At 33.2% G+C, this 22331-nt stretch overlaps 1 protein-coding gene across 3 annotated transcripts in view; it reads right to left on the reverse strand.

Annotated features, from left to right (window-relative positions):
* Positions 1 to 7305: 7305 nt before the first annotated feature.
* LOC111403769 (formin-like protein 13) overlaps positions 7306 to 22331 on the reverse strand; it is a 30957-nt gene continuing 15931 nt past the window's right edge. Inside the window, exons 4-18 of one of the 3 annotated variants that reach the window (XR_002704530.1) lie at positions 20386 to 22265; positions 20121 to 20253; positions 19561 to 19632; positions 18774 to 18872; positions 18551 to 18592; positions 18340 to 18420; positions 18203 to 18253; positions 18032 to 18113; positions 10098 to 10192; positions 9480 to 9551; positions 9247 to 9363; positions 8870 to 8938; positions 8701 to 8767; positions 8004 to 8408; positions 7306 to 7470 (exon numbers count right to left, since the gene is read on the reverse strand). Coding sequence is in view for 1 of the 3 variants with exons in the window: in XM_023032389.1 (XP_022888157.1) it covers positions 8227 to 8408; positions 8701 to 8767; positions 8870 to 8938; positions 9247 to 9363; positions 9480 to 9551; positions 10098 to 10192; positions 18032 to 18113; positions 18203 to 18253; positions 18340 to 18420; positions 18551 to 18592; positions 18774 to 18872; positions 19561 to 19632; positions 20121 to 20253; positions 20386 to 22265 (3042 nt within the window). In the remaining 2 variants the exon portion in view is untranslated. Of the gene's footprint in view, positions 7471 to 7736; positions 8409 to 8700; positions 8768 to 8869; positions 8939 to 9246; positions 9364 to 9479; positions 9552 to 10097; positions 10193 to 18031; positions 18114 to 18202; positions 18254 to 18339; positions 18426 to 18550; positions 18593 to 18773; positions 18873 to 19560; positions 19633 to 20120; positions 20254 to 20385; positions 22266 to 22331 lie in introns of those variants that run through there. The other 2 variants (XM_023032389.1, XR_002704531.1) reach the window with 2 other exon arrangements.

Genomic DNA, 22331 nt, shown 5'->3' on the forward strand with positions numbered 1-22331 from the left:
AACTGGTGATTAACCAAACTTATTCAAATCATTTAAATGCTTACCTTTTTTTTAAATAAAAAAAATTAAATTAAAAGACAAGTCTTAATTTCATAACTATATTTTGATTCCATCCAATTTATAATTTTGCCGGTAAATAATAACATTGAGAATTTTCTTTTACAAGCTCATTATGTTATATTTAGCATTTTTTCTCTTCTCAGATAGTCAGGTTACATAATGCACAAAAAACAATAAAATTTTTAAGTTTACTATTAATCCATATCTATTAATTTTATTTTATTTGTTAGTCAATAGTTTTTGTAATTTAAAGTTATTTAGTTATTTTAGTTCTTGTAATTTAAATAGACCCAAAATTTTCAACAATTTAAAAAAAAAAAAAATCAATTTGGACTAAAAGTCCAAATCAACTAACTAAAAAGAACCAAATCAGCTTGGTTTGATTTAAAAGTTACAGTAGGTTATTTTGAGTTGAAATTCACCAAAATCGACTAATTGGATTTTGGTTTCGAGTTGAAGTCGAAATCGATTCAAACCATAGCTTTCCCCAAACCTAGCCAAAGGTTTGGAAAAGCTTGTGAACTTCCAATCTCCTAACAAAGTGTAACTATTATGTTCATTAATTACATGAATTATATTCAAGTATTATTTATTAATTATTGTGCTATTATTTCACTAGAGAGAGTACTAACTTCTAACCGTCGGCAAAAATTGATATAAGATTTTTGGTCTGTTAAAGAATGCGTGTTTTATTGGTTATTTATGTAACCAAGGCGTTAATTGTCCAACGTGTTGCGTTTCTTCAACAGAGCGAAACACACAGTCCTTAATTATTATGATTCACAGTTTCAGCTAAATTCGTACAATTTATTTGTGTCAACACGTGAATTTGAAATAGTCAAAATTTTAATTGTTTTATTTTGAAGTATTTTATTGATATTTTAGGTCCTGTTTGGAAGCCATTTTTTTAAAATGTATTTTTCTCTCTTTTTTCAACCACACATTCTTTATTAAAATAATATTACACGTAAATAAAAAACATTTCTTTATTTCTCAACCACAAATTTCACATCAATTTACTATTCTAAAATGTATTTTTTACATAAAAATGCTTATCAAACACCCTCTTAATTTTGAAATGGATTTTGAGAATTCTTAACCCTTGCCCTTGTCAAGTTTAATTTTTTTTCGTTTAGTTTATTAAATAATTAAATACTTTTGAATTAAAAAACTTTACGAAATTCCATAAATTCTAATAAAATATGGCAATTAAGATTATTTAAGAAATATAATAAACAATAAAAACCTTAGTGTACCAAATATATTCGAATAATTTAACTTTAAAAAATAAATAAATTAAATAATTATATTATTGTCTCACTTGAATGAATATAGAGAATAAAATAAATTATTAAAAACTAAAAAAAATAAAAATAAAAATAAACAGAGTACGTAAAAGGGGCAACCACCCTACCTTAAACGAGTAACGGGCGCAAGGGGCGGGGGAGCCCGCCTGAGCCTGTCCCGTTGCCAACCCTAGAGATAGACCAATGAACAAAATTACATTTTTGAAATAAGGAAAAATTGCAACAAATGTACCTATATTTGTTATAATTGCAAAAAGGACCTCTAAATTTTAAATATGTTGATACTACCATCCTCATTCATACGCGTAACAGCAGAATCCTTACGATTGGAATCTAAACTAACAATTCAAGATTGTACATGTTTAACATTTTAAGAGCAAATGGGTGATACATAGTTTTAGTTAATTATATTCACACAACAATTTTTTTCTTCTTATTGCACCAAATTTAAATTGTATTTAGGGTCCTCGACCTTTGCTCATTGTAGCAACTATATTCCTAACTTTTTATCGAATTCTTATGGACAATCTTTCATTTATTAGCATATCTCATCTTCGATAATGGTTTACATCAAAATATTAAGTTAGCATAATTTTAAATAAATGGATTATGGTTGTCGCACTTTGCATTTAATATTTTTAAAACTATGATAGGCAAATAAATCGTTTTGAATGAGAAATATTATCGGAGACTGATTGTGGTTAAAAAGTGGATAAAAAGTCATGAATCTATGAAATATGTGAATTAAAAATACGTTTCATTTTTAATTATTCGTCTTTGTTTTTTCACTAAAAACAAAAAACTGCATTCTTGAAATATATAATATTACAGAAACTAACATATATCTATAATATTTTCCTCTGTCTTTTCATAAATGAATTCTGTCCTCATATGAGATCCGATAGTTAGGTATGGATACAAATGATCATTTTATCACTCTAATTATTCTCATTACTTAAGTACCATTATATTAATGTCAAAGTTTAACCATCACTAAACATTGTGTGATTTATTTTCATTCAATAGAAAACACATAAGTAGTCACTCTGCCCATATTTCTGAGATATAGTTCCCAACATGAATTCATGATATCCACCCGCTCATCCTTAAACTCTCTAACTCACCAACATATTTGATCAATAAAATTGATCACTCTCATTGATAAATCAAAGAACAATTAAACATATGAAAAGATATACCCTACATTGTCAAGGGATTTAGATAAAATGTCTGACGATCAAGTGAAATTTAGTTTTTCGCATGGTTATGATATAGAAACTCGATACAGGGTTCATTTCAATATATATTATGTGTACTAGTGTCATCTTTAACTATTTATGTGATAATGACAAATTTCAAACCCAAAATTAGTCAATATTACAATATTCCAATACAATGTGAAAATCTTTATATATTGATCATAAATAAAATTACTTATGATCAAATTATAAATTGTGTCATACTGTGCTTCTCAATGAAAGCGTCCAACTTATATTATTGATCATATGTATTTTAATTTGCACGCTCAATATTAAATAAATACATTAAATGAATAAGTATTTAAATTATTTATTGCACAATATTATTTTTATCACAGATATACTATATAGGTATACAATATTACAAATCTCTAACTTGCTGTAGAGTATATGTGCTATGTCTTGCAATATCAAATCTTGCAAATTCGTTCGAAAACTTTACTTGATAAGCTCTTAGTAATCATAGTTGTTAGGTTAGTTCAAATAGCAATCAAATTGAACCACATTTTGTCTACTGACAATCTCTCTTAAGAGATGATATTTTCATCCAATGTGTTTATCCTTCGATGATTTCTTGTTATTTAGCATTTTTTACTTTCTCACCGTTATCATGATATAGTTTCAAAGACTGTGTAGAGTCATGACCACCTTAATCTCCTTTAGGATTTTCTTTTCATACAACTTATTTAGCCCCTGTTTGAGCTACATTATTTTTATAAGAATGTATTTTTGAATAGTGTATTGATGGAAAATGTGTGATTAAAAAATAAGAAAAAATTTTGAATTTGCATATAATATTATTTTATTGGCGAATGTGTAGATGAAATGATGTCAAATCATTGTTTAAGAATATTTTTTTTTTGAAAAAATGTGGGTCAAACAGCATATGACTCCTTCTCCGGAGCTACTTAAGGATATGCTTTACAGCCTTACAATGTTTCAGCCCATGGTTAAATTGATATCGACTCACCAATCAACATTATAATTAATGTCAAATTTAGTGTACAACATAGCATACATGAGACTACCAAATGCCTAAGCATAAGGTATCTTACTTCTGTGTTTCATCTCTTCAAGAGTTTTAGGAAATTGCTCCTTAGAAAGCTGGATTTCATATCTGGAAGGCAATTTTTCCTTATTGGAATTTTGCAAGATAAGTTTAACAAGTAAATCTTGTCAATATATGAAGCTTAGAATAGAGTTATCGACTTGTTCTTTCGATCTCTCAAGATCTATATGCTAGAACATAACTAGTTTTATCCAGGTCTTTCGTATGAAACTTTTAAGCGAACGGCAATCAGACTCCACTATAAATAAAATTCCAAACCTACCTATCAAGATCTGGTTCATGTCCAACCTTAGATGTTCCAAGTCCTCCTTTTGTGAGCCAAATCAGATCCTGATACAGGTATGTGCAACCCACGTAGACCTTGTCTGAGTGTGCACAGAAAGCTCTTTGCATAAAATATGAAAAAGCTAAGCGCCACTTGTGGATTCTGCTTGCAGGTGCATAGACACTTTATGAGATGCACGAAACGAGATTATTTTTCCCGACTCTTGAATTCTTCATCGATTGGTCTTTCCATCTTCAATCAATTTAAAAGAATTCCTAAAATTAAAAGAATTAAAAAATTGGAAAAACTTACATTGGATCTTGAAACTGAAAAGTTGATTAAATCAAAATGATATAGTTGTAATCCACATATTTTGTTACAAACTCCAAATAACGAATTATAATGAAGAACGTAACTCAATAATTGAGTCACAATTAAAAATAATTTCAATCATTCCATCAGTATAAAATAAAATATTTATAGACATCAATTGACTAGAACATGCAATCAAAATTCAGAAATAACAAATACTTGAACGATTTAGATTTCTCTAACACCAGTTTTTGGAAGGATTATTCTCTTTGTACCGAGGGGGGTTTACCGAAGCGTTTACCCCCTCTCACAAAAACGCGGGCCCCGCATGTATTTAATAATGTTGAGCCGTGGTCCCTACTTTGATGATGTGAGTAGGGTGTAAACGGTTAGGTAAACCATTATGTACGTGTAGCACGGTCCTTTTTGGAATGAGGAATAAATAATAACTAGGAAAACAATTTTATTTTTAATTAAAGAATTCAAGATCGTTACTAGATGTCCACATGTGCGTTATAATAAAAAAAATAAGGATTAAGAATTTACCACATTCCCTAATCATGTTTTTATATTATTTGAATCCTGGATTTCAGTTTTTGGATCACGAGCTCTTAGCTTTAACTTTCAAGAACTTGGTGCATTAAGCCTTTAAATCTTTTATAATATTCTTCGAACAAAATTACAATAGTGTGTGAACACCCTCTTTTAATTAAATTAATGAACTAATTTCGGAATTGACAAATGAAGAAAAGAAGAAAACATTTTTTCCTCTTTTTCTCTTTCTAAATTCGGATGCTATGAAAAAACTAATATTTTAGATTTTGGTTCCATCTAATTTCTATTTGTCAATATAAAAGAGTTTAAGAAATCCAAATAGGTTTCCCAATTGAAATTTAAATGGGAGTTCCAATTAAAATTCAAGTACGGTTAGTCTGTAACTTAGTTAACTACAAGTATAGTCCTAGAACTTAAATGACAAATAAAATTAAGTCTAACAACTTTTATAAAAATAACAATCAAGTCCAAAACTTTTGTAGTAATTGCAATTAAGTCTATATTTTATAGTGCTACCACAAGGATCTGATTGGATATATATTATACAAGCTGCAATAATTAAATCATAATTTGTTGATCATGAATCATCCAACCTACTTACTAGTCTTTATCTTTTCCATTGAAGGCAAAATATTGCACATTCGAAATTTATAAGAACATAGAAACTAATATATATATATATATATATATATATATATATATATATTTGTAATACTTTTATCTGACATATTGTATCTATATTTTATCCTCATTTGAGATCCATTTAATCATGTAGGGATACAAATTACCATTTGCCCTCTCTAATTATTATCTCTAACTTAAGTACTATTTTCTTCAATTATCTTGTGAACCAATCATAGATGACAAAGTTTAATCATCATTAAACGTAGAGTTCATATTTATAATCGTTCAATATAAAATATTTTAAGTAGTCACCCTACCATTTTTAGGTCAACTATTTTCAACACACATCATGTTCTTCGTTCAACTCATTCTCAAACACCAAACTTGTCGAAACATTAGACCAATTAAATTGATCTCACCCTTGGTGAATTAAAAAACCATTGAACTCATAAAAAAGGACATATACAACCTTGTTGAAGAATTTAGATGACATACTCGACTATTGAGTGAAATTTAATTCTCTATACCATCATGTTATAGAATTAAACTCGACACATGATTCGTTCAATACACTCTAATTTTACAAATGTCATATTTAATTATTTTCGCCATAAGGACAACTCACAAACTTAAAAAGTGAATCGGTCAACATTATAACCTTTCAGTATAAGGCAACAACCCTTATACTTCAATCATGAACAAATTATTTATGATCAAAATGTATGTTGTGTCACACTATGCTTCAAAATGCAAGCACCCAACTTATGTTACCGTAAGTGATCAAAAGTATTTTAATTCGAGTATTAAATATTAAATAAATAAAATAAAATAAATTATATAACAGAATTTATCTATTATAAAATATAATTTTATCACTACAAAATATACCATATGGGAACATATCCGAACAATATACTTTCTATAGGAATGAGAAGATATGGTCGAAAATTATGGCTATGAGCTATCACAAAATTCATTACAAAAAGCTGTTCAACAGCTGAAAGACATTCAGATTTGAACCCAAATTCAATCTTACATTTTCGTGCCTCATTCAGTGGGAGGGGTTGCTAACGCTTTCATTGCGAGTAAAGTCGCAGACTTCCAATGGATTTTCAATTGAGCAAAAGTTAAAGAATTATAATTGATGGATGGCGTGTTCTTGACAATGGGCCAGTGTGCGCCTCAGTTGAAAAAAAAAAGAAAAAAAGAATAAAGAATAAAAAAAAGTGATTTTGATTTAATGATTTTTCTATAATGTATATATATAACTTTATAATTGGCAATAGTAAATTGGATTTAATTTTCTACATTGCCTAGAATCTGTATATATAGATTTTTATATAGTGTTTCATGAATTATTTTTATTTACTTGATTATTTGTGATTTCTCCCCTTTTGTAATTGTATACTCACGTATATTACGTATTCAAGAAGCCCCTCTTTATTTTTTTCTTCTTATATGAATATCAAAATTCAGCTTGGACCAACTAAACCTTTCACAGTGACATCAATTTTTTTTTTCTTTTCTCATAACATAACACTGGAAATATCATTTTATCATCTACCATTCTCAAGAAAAATCTTACTCAAAATTATTTTCTGTAGCAATTTTTTTGCCGTTTAACTCTAAACTAGCACAAACCACCTTCCATTGGTTGCAGTAACGAAATGAATTATGTTATTTGTATATAAAAATGGTATATAAGTAACTACATAAAATGATGTGGAGGAAAAAGATTAGACGAAAAAGTTGACTTCATTTTAAACTTGAAAATGATAAAGCGAAAAGGTTGATGTACATGTAGCAAAATCTTTACAAAATAGTAATATGAGTTCCAACGTTGAATGCCTAAATTACGAAAAAAAAAAGTACGAAAAATTGGATGAACAACAAATAGCCTTTAAAAAACACTATTTTTGGGAAACATATATGTATATTGCTGAAACTTGATGTAGTTTATGCTGCCTGATTATTTCTGCATTTGCTCATACGTGTTGATATCTTGAAAAACAAATCTTCCTGTTTGACAATGAAATTTCAATAAATAATTACCCTTTCATCCTTAACTGTCTCGAAAAGCAAAACTATGTTTGAGGAAAATTTTAATGCCAACACTCAGCACAGTCTGCCATAATCATATAACGATAGGGATGAATAATCCAGTATTTTGCTGGTTGAAGCCTTTAAATAAGAAACTATGGCTAGAGGGATAGCAAGAGACTAGATTGGCATGGTAATAACTTAGCAATATAGCTACAACTTGAAAAGTATATTGTACAAGGTGATGGCTGGAAACAAATCCAAGTTGATAAAAAAAATGTACTGAATCTTTAAAGGAAAAGGAATACCACATCCTTCTGTCAAAATATCTTACATTTTCATTCTTTCGCTAACAAAATATATACAAGATAATGACACGAACAAACTTGGCGTCCCCAGATTCTACCGAAAAATTGACACCAATTACACTGGAATTAACTAACTTCCTTGTCATAGATAAGTTCTGATTTAAAACAAAAACTATAATAGAATGACAAATTTCAAAGATGTACCTTTCTAGATAGGTATCCAACATTGTCCAGATATTCCATCGCCCATTTCTCCTGCTCCAAACTTCCAACATAGCAAGATATGTATCCTTTACCACTTTCACCATCAACAAGAACATTTTTCTAATACCCAATAATATCTAGTAAGGGTATGAGAAAGCTGGTGACAATAATTTTATCTTCAGTTGATGCCAAATAGGCTACTGTTGTCATATCGAAGATTTGGTTACTTGATACTTTTGACTTGAGAATGTATCGAGTGTCCAATTTCCTTTTCTGAAGCATTTATCTTCAGCTTCTCAGTTACAGCTTCCTTCTCTGCTTTCTTTTTCTCTAACTCCAGCTGCTTGCAATTTTCTTCATGGGCTTTCTTGAACATTCTCACAAAGTTGAACAGAGTTGAAATCACTGCAGCAAAAGAGAAATAAGAAGTAACATTAAAGGTCTTACATTTGCAGATTAGGATAAAAAAAGTACCCCTGCATGATGCTAGAATGGATTGTCTGCGTGATGCTAGAATGGATTGCATAAGCATGATACAAGCAATGTTTTGGTTTTTATTGAACTAAGAACCACATATTGCACTAAAATGAATAAACTGAGAAAAAAGAGGTCAGATTCTTCTCAAGCTAGATAAATTAAATTCCTCGAAACTGCCTTACGAACATCCAATTCCTTATTTTGCAAGTGATAAAAGTACCTTGTTCAAATTGGCAGCGTGATGGGTCTTCTCCAAAGTAAAGAATCAAGGCATCCACATTTCTACCCTGTATAAGGTCGATTTGATACACACCAGACAAGGAAATGTTAATGTGCTTAAATGTCAAAAAATTACAAATATGAATGTTTTGCTAATGGGTGATACATACCACTGCAGAATAAAGTGAAGCCAAGGACCTTACTTCACCTTCAGCAAAACAAAGAAATTCCTTCAAGGCCTGAGACAGAGAGTTCACTCAGTATATGGAATCACTAGAAATGCAGCTGTTCATTTGAAAAACATGGACACAACAGGAATATGAAACTCAAAAGTTTCAGAGCCCCCAACAACTTATTTAGTTTTCTAGCTACAATCATAATGATTCCGAATAGCATACTACTCTACAATCAATAAATTCTCTTGCTCATTTAAAAAATAAAAAAATAAAATCAACTGCTGTTGAAACTATAAAATATTAATCGAAAATCAATTAAAATACAGACACATACATCTTTGAAACTTTCATCTCATTTGTTTCATAATTACCTTACGAAAATTTTCTGACACACTACCATCATTTTCAGACATGGACAATTCCTGCACAATTTTTTCCAGTCCTTTGCTAACTGCTTGCATTTCTTCCGCCAAAAATCTCAATTGGATCTGGACGGAATTTTCATGGTCCAGTCAACATAACCCAGTTATATCACTAAATTGACTATTGCTTCAGACTCTGGAAAAAATAATCTGAGATAATCATGGGAAATTCCATTAGGTACCTTTGATGCAGGTTCCAAGTCAGAAAGGTCTTTCCAGAAATCAAGAAGCTCTGGCAGTTTATCAGCAAGCACCTGGTAATAATTAAACAGAAGAGTTCGCTATTTCTTGTTGAGATGGACTTAAATCATGCACGAATAACTACTTGATGTAGCTCTAACAAAAGCTGAGACAAATATTCATGGAAACATAAAATTGAGTGAGGATAATTATTCAGTGGAAAGCCTGGCGAGTCCCTTGATTGAATTAATTCGTCATTTTCCTCATAAAGGAGGGCAAGAAAAGCAGCATTTACGATATTTTCTGGTGTCAAACCCACGTATAATCAGAAAAGGAACAAGAAAATTTTTATAAATTGGAAGTATGTGTTGCCAGCGCATATCATCTTTATTGCTTACTTAAATCAAACATAATAAGATAAAACACAACTCAGTCTAGATAGTAATAGGAAAAGCATTTGTTGGTTGAAAGAATCTCTTCACTCATTCACAATGCCTTTATACAACAGATAAGAAAGCCATGATTATTTTCACATGGGAATACGATTAGACTGTTAGTCTGATGGACCAAAGCAACATTTAATGTAGAAAGGAGCCACAAAAAGAAGTGCTAATTTGTACCTTGCAAAGATAATGCATGAGTGTCATTTTGTTGTTTTTAGCACGCGTGTCGGTCAGTTTGAGAAGGCTGTCTAACTTGAACCCAACTGCTGAGCCTGCAACAACAACATTAGATGAGATTTAAGTAAATTGCAGGTCTAACATTTGATATCACACACAATTCAAAAATATAGATGAGGTCACAACATCAAACACAGAAATTCGAAAGAGTTGAAGCTTATGTACTTTGTGTAAGTATATACACAAAGCTGTATGATTAAAACTCTCCATTAATTTGGTACCAACTATAGTCTTGCATGTTTACTAATTTTCTGAAGGCAGAGCTAAGTGTTTCTTGTGATAGTATTTTGATTTTCCTGGAATGGTCACTTAAGGCATGCATCTTTAGTACTTTAGCAACCCCTTGACAAGGGAATGAACTATAATGCACTTGTAATGCTCTATGGATCAATAATACCAAACTATAATCATATAATTATGTAAACTGATCACTAGACAAACCCAAAAAATCCCATAAGTTGCTCCTAATACACGAAGTTGGACAATAATTCATTTCTCTTGGGAATTGTACAAGGTGGACCTTTCAATTCAAGATTGTTACATCCATAATACCAAACTATAATCAGATAATTATGTAAACAGATCACTAGACAAACCCACAAAATTCCCATAAGCTGCCCCTAATACACCTAATTCGACAATAATTCATTTCTCTTGGGAATTGTACAAGGTGGACTTCTAGATTCAAGATTGAATCAAATTTTGAGATTTCCATACATAATCACAAATGAAATTTTTCGTCCAACTCCATGATTATCTTGATAAAGAATATCTAATATTTCAAATTTCATCCTCACTTTTGCCTTACCTTATATTATATTAGTAGAGGGCGAACGAGGGGCATGTGCCTTTTGTTTCTTTATCTCACTCAGTCACCTCAATGTCTACAATTTGAGAGATATTAGAAGAGGCTTTTCTCGAATTCAAAAATGTGACATAATTGATTTTGGAAGGAGAAAGATTTCAAGTCCTGCTCGAATCAACATGTGCGTAGAACCAAAGCATATTCTGGAAAACATGTGTACAATAGTTGTCATATAGTCATGTTGAATAGGTTTAATTGTAGGGTTAAGTATATTTAATTGTATGCATAAATGTAGGATAGAATTATTTATAATTAATTGCACGCGAGAATATGTAGCTTAATTGTTGGAGGAAATCTTATTAACTTTGTGTGTGTATATCCCAACTCCTTTTTAATGTTATGTACAATGAGATGAAATAAAGTTCAAAAGTTTCCACATGGTATAAGAGCAGGGCTCAGCCTAATTTGTTTTCCGGCCTAAATTGCTAGAACTTTTGTCTTCTTACCAGCTGTTTTTGGTTGAAATTTCATTACTATAGCAAACAAAGTTGTTTTTCCCAACGTTATGAAAATCGGATTGGACAGACCAGTACAATGGGGAAACCAAGAACTGGCCTCTAATCTGATCCAGTCATAATATATTAACCAGAAATAGAGAAAACGATCAATGAACCATTGGAACGACCAATTTAACCGTGAACCAGAAAACTGTTATGATTTTACCGATCAATCAAGTTCTTTTTTACAAAAATTTCAATTGTTTTAATATGTTCATGTATTGCATTTATACGCCCAATATTTCAATTTTCTCCCAAGTGCTACTCCTTTTAAAAGATACTCCTACATGTGGTGTGGGATTTAGAAAAAAAAAAAAAAAAATGTATCCAATTGCTAATTTAAATGATTACAATTTATTTAATTCTTTCCATTAGCAAATCATGGCCCCCAACAAAGTCTATGGTACAAATAATTCCAATTTGAACAAATTTAGACATATTGATTGTTAGTTTTTGAAGTTTTGAAATAAATAAGATAATAAATCTAACTAATAACACATGGATTTATGTTTACTTTGAATTAGTAATACTAAAACTAAAAAATCTTTTGTTACTATAATATTTTTAGTTTGTGGTTGCATTTGTTTATTTAGCCTGTGTTTGAGCCCCATTATTTGGTAAAGAATGCATTTTTGAATAGTAGATTAATTAAAAATGCGTGGTTAAAAAATAAGGAAAAGTTATGAATTTTCGTGTAATATTATTTTATTGAAAAATGTGTAGTTGAAAAGAAGAGAGTGAAAAATGTATTTTGAAAATAATAAGGGATAAAACCAGGGCAAAATTTTGGCTACAATGACATCGGTTCGACCCCGATTGAACTTTTTTACCCTTGATCCTTTATCTTTTCCAGGTTGATGCCTTAATTGATTTTCAAAAAAAAAAAATTCCTCCATTTCTAGGCACCCTATTTTGAGCATTTCAGCATATTTCTAGGTCGTTTTAGCATGTTTCTTGGTTGTTCTGGTTGTTTCAACACATTTTAAGCAAGTTCAGCACATGCAGATCAGATGTATTCAAAGCTGGTTAAGTTTTTTTTTTACCAATTTATACCTTTACAATATTGGTTTCTCATTTTTTTAATTCTTTAATTTTGGCTATTTTATGCCGATTTAGGCTATCTGTTGATTTTTTCAAGCATATTTCAAGTTTTAATGTTCATCGATAATCTTATTTGTCAATCGTCTTCTAAAACAATTGTGCTTCCCTTTTTTCCCCAATTACTAAAGGTCAATAAGTCTTATATCCTCAATTTCAAGTTTTAATGTTCATTGGTAATCTTATTTGTCAATCGTCTTCTAAAACAATTGTGCTTCCCTTTTTTCCCCAATTACTAAAGGTCAATAAGTCTTATATCCTCAATTTCAAGTTTTAATGTTCATTGGTAATCTTATTTGTCAATCGTCTTCTAAAACAATTGTGCATCCCTTTTTTCCCTTTTATGTTTCTTATGCTCCTCTTTCAGGTAGAGAGAGTTAAAATTGTCCACAAGTCTTTATCCTCAATTGCCGGAAAATGGTGTATTTCTCTTTCAGATACTACCTCATTTGACCCAGCTTCACATGCCCTAAAATTTTTGTATAATCTGCTTTTAATTAAGTCTAATCACTATAAGTCTTGTGATGCTAAGTTTTTCAATAATTATTTTGAATTTCAGGACTCGTGCACAGGAAAGGTGACAGGTGTTGGAAAGGAGATTGATGGACTTCATTACTTCAAAGTTGGACCTATTAGTTCACGTACTCTATCTCATACCCACTTTAGTTCTTCTCAGTCAACTTCAAATCAAGAAATTCAACTTGGGCATACCCAACTTTCCTTATTTGAAAAGATTTTTTTTCCTACTTTATTAAAAGATAAGGATACCCATAACTTCCAATGGGAAATATATGAGCTTTCCAAACATCATCAGGCTCATTTTCCTTCACAAATATATAAAATGTCACATCCTTTTTCCCTTAGATACATAGTGACATTTGGGGACTTCCAAATGTTCAAAACATATTTGGGGCTAGGTGGTTAATTACATTTATGAATGATCATTTCGTGTGAGTTAGACCTAGTTGCTCAAAGAAAAATCAGCAGCAGTACAAACTTTCCAAATTTCCACCATATGATAAAGACTTGATTCCAAGCTAATCCCCAAATTCTTTGGACTGATAATAGCTCAATTCAAGGTTCGTATCTAACTCATTATGGAATTATACACCAAAGTTCTTGTGTAGATACACCTCAACAAAATATAATAGTTGAGAAGAACAGCAGACATCTGAAGTGGCTAGTGTGTTAATTTTTACCATGGCAGTTCCTAAATATTTAGGAGAAAGTTGTTCTCAAAGCTACGTACATTATCAATAGGATACCATCAAGGGTCATAAATTTAAAATACCACTCAACATTCTAAAAAGCAAATACTTATCATCCCTTAATTTTCTATTTCACCAATACTTTTTTGTCATGTAGCATTTGTCCACATACATGACCATAATAGGAGAAAACGGGATCCAGGGGCTCCTCATTGTGTTTTCTTAGGATATTCTCATACTCAAAAAGGTTACAAGTGTTATTATCCTCCAACAAGGAAAAACTTTTGTGTCTATGGATGTTACCTTTTCTGAGAATACTTCTTTTCAACAAAACTTCTCTGCAGAGAGAGAATAATCATTTGAAAGATTCATTTTGATCTTGCATCCTACTATCCCTGTGTCCCCTTCTCATATTTCCTATGTTCTACCCACAACCATATCTGACATTTCTTAGATTCTCAGGAAGAATAATCAATTTATATGCTTCTCTCTAGTTCCCGTAACTCCTCCCGTTCCCATAACTCCACTTGAGTGTGTTCAATATAGAGAACGAAAACTAAAAGTTTATTTGAGAATGAAAAATACACATCTTCCTCAACGTCACAATCATCTGAATGAAAACATAGGTAATTCCTCAGTTCCTAATCTTTCAGAGTCTTGACTGATAATGTTCCAATTGCTCACAGGAAAGGTGTTACATCTTGTACTATTCATCTATTTCAAATTATGTTTCCCATCAGAGGTCGTCTTCTTCTTTCAAAGCTTTTACTGCTAATATGTCCTCATGTTAACCTTCCAAGTACTATACATGAAGCTTTTGCTGTTCCAAAGAGTAAAGAGCTATATATGAGAAAATGAGGGCTTTGAAAAAGAACGGTTCATGAGAATTTGTTGATCTTTCACTAGCAAAGAGGCCAGTGGGATGTAAACGAGTAATCACAATGAAACACAAGCTAGATAGGATAGCTGAAAGATATAAAAGGAGAGTTGTTGCAAAGGGGATTACACAGGCTTACGGGCTTCACTATCAGGAAACTTTTGCTCATGTCGCAAAAATAAATTCAATTCAAGTTCTATTATCTCTTGTAGCAATTTAACTGGCATCTTAAGTAATTTGATGTGAGGAATGCATTCTTGCGCAGGTATTTAGAAGAGGAAGGATACCTGGAGTTACCACATGGCTTTAAGGATGTTCTAGGGCAAAAGAAAGTACGTAGGTTCATAGAATGAACTAAAGTAATCACCCTGGGCTTGGTTTAAGAAGTTTACCAAGGTAATTAGTTGGTTTGAACATACACAAAGCCAAGGTGATCATACTTTGTTCTTTAAGCACTCTAAATGTGAAAAAAATTACTATTTTGATTGTTTACATTGAAGATATCATTGTTAGTAAAACTTAAAAAATGCTTGCCAAGGAATTCGAGAACAAGTACTTTGGAAAGTTGAGATATTTTTGGTTATCAAGGCTATCACAAAGAATGTAGTCTCAGATATTCGCAAGGAAACATGTATGTTGGGTTACAAACCAAGTGATATTCTAACTGATCCAAACCATGACTCAGGAGCTACTATCAAGAGTTGTGTAGTTGACAAAGCGCAATATCAAAGATTTGTTTGTAAGCTAATATATTTGTCTAACACTAGACCTGATATTGCATTAGTTGCAAGTGCAAGTCAATTTATGCACTCTCCTTGTGAGATCCTTATGGAGAGTTTTAAAAACCCTACAATATTGAAAATAACACTTGAAAAGGGCTTACTTCTCCTAAAGAATCATCTTCTTCATGTAGAAGCTTATATGGATGCTAATTGCGCAGGCTTGATAGATAACAGCAGGTCAACATATGGCTATTGTACATTTATTGGAGGAAATCTAATTACTTGGAGAATTAAGAAACAATCTATGGTTGCTAGTTCCAATGCAAAAGCCAAGTTTAGAACGACACGAGAACTATGTGAGTTGATGTAGTTAAAGATAATGCTCAAAGAACTATAAGTTGCAAAGATCAAAACAATAAAATTCTATGCTAATAATAAAGGTTCTATCGGCACTGCTCACAATCATGTTCAGCATGACACAACTAAATATGTTGAAATTGATAGATAATTTATCAAGGAGAAAGTATATAGTGGTCAAATTTATATTTCATTTGTCACTAGTGAAAAAACAAGTATGTGTTTTACCAAAGGGTTGTCTCACCTGTGTTTCTTTCATCTCTTGGCGAGTCGGGAATAATATATATCTTCGAACCAGTTTAAGGGGGAGTATGGAAAACAAGTGTAAAATAGTTGTCATATAGTTGTATGTGACTAGACTTAATTATGTTTAATTTTATGCTTAAATGTAGGAGAAAATTATGTAGCTTAATTGTAGGAAAGAATTTTGTTAACTTTGTGTATATATACCAGCTACATTGTAATGGTTATGCACAACGAGCTGAAATATAATTCGGATAGTTTCACATATAATTTCAACTATGAACCATGAAATAACATACTGTCTATCGTCATCAAAACAAGGCAGCAAAATATATTTCAATCTCAATCAAGAGACAAGCAAAGGTAATAAAAAGTAGGGGCATATTATTTCCGAAAACTAACATTTACCTTTTTTGACACAGAGTGGAATGAGAACAATGAAATCAATCAAGATATTGTAATGGTAGTGTGTTAATTGGGCTATCAGACGAGGAAGATGAAATCCAATAACCGACGTCCAAAATGCATGGTGATTTTGTGGGTTTGACAGGTGAGAAATAGATCCTAAGGGCATGCCATTATATTTAAAGCACACCTTCCATGGTTATAACTGCCACGGGTAAGCATGCTTCCCCGAGAAACAAGCTCCATGGATTGGAATTACAGATACCAATAGAAACCTCACATAATTGAGGGAAAGGAAAAAAACTCATTATCTTAAAAGCTTTTTATAACTGCTACACTTGTTGCATGCTTCCCTGAGAAACAAGCTCCATGGGTTGGAATTACAGAAACCAATAGAAAGCTCACAACTGTGTACAATTTAAATTCTCGAGGCTTCTCACAGACATGAACTTACAAGATGCCAACCATCTTGTCTTCAAGCTGTCACCTAAATTTTTTTGTTATCCAATGCTTATACCTTATCTCAAACCAGCAAAATATCTGAAAGCTTTTTCAATTTCCATTGGTAACTTTTAACTGACATTCTTTATGCAGCATCCAATTTAGGCCTTCAAGTCATACTAAAATTCAACAGTTGGACAGTTTCAAAGCCATTTCACACACAAAGCAGTTGCTCAATGCTTTTGCTAAAGATCAGGTTTATAAGTATTAAATTAAGCTGCCCTTTCTCTCATTCTTCAGGAACACTCCGTAAGTATTAAGAGTGCTTAGATTGATGATATAAAATGTTCTGCCAGGACTCAATGTATCTTCTCTAGAAGTTTGATTTTGCAATCAACAAATTCGGATCTTCCTTTTCCCCTAACATCTCTCTCCCTGGTCTTCTATCAGCAGCCAGTTTCAGTCCCAAGACCATGAGCACCCAGATCAGATGTATGCAATCACCTCTCCAAATCTACACTGGGGATTTAAGCAGCTAAGTATCATCAGGGAGAAATGAAACCAAAGGATATCCTAAAGCTAAGAGGAAGACAAACAAGGCTGACGATACTATCAATTCTGACAAACTAGGTGAACCAACTTGTAGCTACGATTGTTTCTTCAATCCTCTAATTGCAAAAATTGAGAATTCAACCATAACCAAGATAACATTGAAAATACTATTTATAGGTTATTTCGTCTTACAAATTTTAGCTCAGGGTTACATAAGATAATGAATATCCAGAGGCCATTTCAAGTATATACTCAAAAGCACCAACACCATAACAATAACAATAACTGTAATAAAATACAGTAGCAACAAAAATAACGACATCATCAATGATAACAGCAGCCATATTATATTAATAGTAAAATAATATTAAAATTCTAGTAGTAGTAATAATAATAATAATCAAGTTCTAACTGTACGGATGTGTAGATTGTCCTTGTGTTACCAACTTCCATACAAGATTATTCATTTCACATTTTCGCTTGTTTATCATATACTTGGAGATTATGTCAAGAGGCAAAGGAAAAAACTCAGCAAAATGTATTGGAAAACTGGAACATGGAAACCAAAGAAGATACCACGATAGTAGATGAACAAGAAGGTTAACTTACCTCTCGCAGTTCCCTGGTTCAAAGCATTACCCAGAGAGAGAATTGTTTGCATGATTCTTTTCAATTTAGCAGAACCCCTGATCTGAGGATACCGCAATAGCTAATATAAATAAGAAAGGACTTGTATTTGATCATCTAAAATAGTAAGACATTAATGATAAATTTATTTGCCTGGTCAGCAGCTGAATTTACAACATTCAGACTACTCCTTAGGTCAGAAACCTGAGAGGGAAAAAAACAGGGAGAAGTATACGTTAAAACAAAATCTGAAAATGTGGCAAGTAGGCAACTTATACTGTTATTCTGACCTGCGAGCGAAACTGAATCTTAAATGAGAAAACTCTCAGTTTTGATTCTATTCGTGGTACTTGCATCAACTCCAAGAAGAACTGAACTTCATAAAAAGAACAACAAACAAATTTTTAATCTTGTAATGTAAGTTGTACACACAATTGAATCACCTGACAAAACAGACACCAGCATACTAAATGAACAAATCAGAAACCATACACTACAAACCTGTTCACATTTTCCTAACTTATCCTTCTCTCCTTTATAACCCTGAAAGCAGGAATGACCAGTTAAAATATGACACAAAGAAAGCAGGGAAATTTGTATTATACCCTGTATGGCGTGTCTACCAACTAAGGCATAAATGTGTCTACCAACTAAGGCATAAATGAACATGGATGCTTCTGAGAGCACTATAAAAATCAAGCAAATTAATTTAGGCTTGTCTCACCTTAAGAAGTTCCATTTCCTCTTTCGTTGGACAAAACTTGATGAGATTATCGACCTGATCAACATCTAATGCTGTGTCTTCCAACGCAAGCACTGAATTCTGAAACAGTACATAAGATTGTATTGCATAAAGAACTAGAACCCAAACCTACTGCTGAGAAGATTATGTGCTTATTTGGTAGGAATTTTGATAATTGATCTTTTGATGGTTAGAGATAAAGTGGGTCTTACCTGTGAAAGAAGAATTCAAAAATAACAATTGAAATAGTGAAATAACGGTTAAAAAAATTGATTTTAATTGGCTTTTAAGCTATACCAAACAAGATCTATATGCAGACGGAATAATAAAATTGCAATTAAACACTACACAAATGGAAACGAAGCCGTGTATAAAGGCATACAAGAAATTGTCAAGATTTATGACCAACGAGACCCAGCAAGTTCCATAATTTTGTACATAGGAAAGTAGACAGCATGGTTAAAAGCTATGAAACAAGTATGCGGTAGTAATTGGCACAATATCGCGAAGTGGCCACCCTTGCTCAATTTGGGTCGGACCTTGATGTTGCGACTCAGGCATTACAACTCACGTTCGAGGCTGACAGCACTACCGAAACAGCCACAATATGCACCATTTCCAATTGAAAAACAAATTCTAGTCATTTATGATCTCTACGATGAACGATGTTGGAGAATGACTTGTGTAAGAAGATTTACAGCTTGACAAAATATTTAGGCAAATTCAGGCTCAAAAATAAGTGCAAATAGACGTATAAAATTTAGCTCACCATCAAGTCATGCAATGGTATCTTTACTTTCGAAAGCATAATTTCACAATTGTAAGCACGCCTATGATCTATCTGCAGGAGAGAGAAACAATGTTTAAATTTCACCATCAGTAACCATAAAAATCAATCCTCTTTCTTTTCTGTCAACAAGTAGAAAAGGGATAGAGGACGAAACTCACACCCGAAGCCCAAAGAGAGGGACTATGTGGTAAGTTAATCATTCAACAGTCGTATTGAGTGATTAGAAAATAAGACAACTGGATGTTATTAGGTTGACTGATCAAGAAACACATTGTAACAAAAGAAACACACATAGACAATGAATACTGAGAAGGAAAAAAACAATTTTCAGGTAACGATGCTAAAAATTATTCCTCAAACATGGACCATTTAACAACTTGCACGTGCAATCTCATCCAATAAAGGTTTTTTTAATCAATGAGCCAGAATGTTAAAACTCGTTAACAGTATAATCAAATAATGTCTTTGTATTTGTTTGTTTATTTTAGGACTAATAATACACATACCGCACAGATAAAAACAGGAAGAATATAGCTCACCAGTTGCACTTTTTCAGATTTCTGTCCCAGTGTAGCTCGTGAACCTCCTTTTCTTCCTGAGCCTCCTTGATCGGAATTTGGAACTGCAGCTGAGAAGAGAGATTCAAGCTCTGAAAAATCAATCTCTGGTGGCCTGTTGAACACAAAGAACAAAATGTAAAAGAATAAAAGCAACATTTATAATGGAAACATCCAAGTTATACCCAGAAAGGAAGGTTGTTTAGTGGATAAAACTTTCCAGTCTTATTTATTAAGCATAACATACTTTGAAGCTTCGCCAGATTTTTGAGCCTCTGCCCACAAGCTTCCTTGAACTGCTCTCGTTAATTTTAACCAATGTAATGGCTTCAGTTTCTTTGTCTGACTGTTCCTTGAAGTTACAGTCCGTCCCAACGAATTTCTTCCTTTCGTGCCAGGGGGAGGAATAGAAGGTGGTGGAGGAGATGGAGACCCAGAAAAATTAGTACCTCTACTATTACTAGTTGAAGAAGAATTTGACAAATTAGTAGCCTCTTTATTCGGAGCGACGGGAGGAGATGGTGCCGAAGGTACAGAATGTGGTGCTAAAGATGCCGGGGCAGGAGGAGGGGGTGGTGGAGACATTGATGATGAACTTGTCGCCTTTGCACCTGGCCCAGAATGCAGAGGAGGAGGTGGAGGAGGCAGGGGGCCTCTTCTAATAGAGGAACTCTCCTTAGGAGCCATTGGAGGCCGTGGAGGGGGCCCTACACTAATAGAGGAACTTTCCTTATAAGGCATTGGAGGAGGTGGAGGAGGTGAATGTGCCGCTCTGGTAGCTGCATTTTCTACTATAGGTGGGGTTGGGGGTGGAGGAGGGGACCACGGACCAGGGCCACCTACAAAAGCTAAATTATCCTTTGGAGGGATAGGAGGAGAAGATGGGTATATATTTGATTGAGGAGGAGCGGGACTTGCACTTTTAACAGATACATCTTCTATTATGGGAGAAGCGAAATGGGGAGCAGGTGGTGGAGGAGGTCCAACTCTAGTACATCTAACAGCATCTGCTGTTGACGTCAATATTGTCCAGAGAGGAGGTGGAGGTGGAGGTGGAGGTGGAGGTGGGGTTGGAATTGGATCTGAAGCTGGAGGACCAACAGTATTTATAATCACATCTGTTTCTGAGGGAGTATTGGCTGGAGGAAGTGGAGGTGATGGAGGACGACCAACTCTAGTGGCTTTAACTGCACCTTCGGTTGGAGAGGTAGTGGAAGGAGGAGGAGAAGAATGTGGAGATGGAGGAGGACGGTCTGCAGTTGCTTTATCATGCCTCTTCGGGCTTAAAGGAACACTTGCTAAGGGAAGAGACATCAATAAGCCAGGCCGAGACATATCTTCCTTCAAAGGCAGAGTTGAAGCATTTGGCATTTTAGGAGGAGAAGCTACCATGCCTATCTTATCTTTCAATGGGGGAGTAAGAGGAGGCAGTGATAATAGAGATGATGAAGGCTGTCCAGGATCAACACCAGCATCTTTAGGAGGTCGAAGTGGAGTAGGAGTTAAAGAAACTGTCTTCGGAGACAAAGCCTCAGTTACAGGGAGTGGTGAAACCACTTTAGCCATCCCACTTTCTTGTGCATTGGTGTCGGACTGTTTAGTGACCGAACAATGTAGAGTTACTCCCGTTGAAAGATGATAAGTTGGTGTCGCTGACAAGGATGGAGAAGCACTTGATTCCACAGGCCTTATGGAAAATGAATGTTCTGTGGGAGGAATAGGTGTAGTCCTTGGTGATATTGTTGCCCCACTTTCAGTAATTAGATTCTGGTCCTCAGCCTGCTTTTTACCCTCGTCTGCATTTACGGACGATTTTGGAGAACTGGACGGCTTCTCTAACACAAAAGATCTTGGGCTAATAGAACTAGATTCTAATGCAGCAGAACATTTACTCTGAGCTTTTTCAACATGAGCGTAAGTTCCCATCTTTTCGAGGACAATATTTGATGCAGTTAGATGTTGGAGCACGTCAACTGCAGCATCCCCCTTTGGGACTAACCAATCCACATTGCTAAAGATTTCGTGAACCTTAGAAAATGCCTCAACTGGAAGTCCATCTTTATCTTCAAAGCAGGAAAAATCTACAGGAACTATAGAAGCAACAGCATCCATTTCCGAGAAAAGAACCTTCATCCAAACAATAATATGCATGAATAAGGCTAATTCACTGTTAAGAAAAAGAACTAAAAATTT

This window comes from Olea europaea, chromosome 11 (assembly GCF_002742605.1).
Source record: "Olea europaea var. sylvestris chromosome 11, O_europaea_v1, whole genome shotgun sequence".
Classification (NCBI taxonomy): domain Eukaryota; kingdom Viridiplantae; phylum Streptophyta; class Magnoliopsida; order Lamiales; family Oleaceae; genus Olea; species Olea europaea.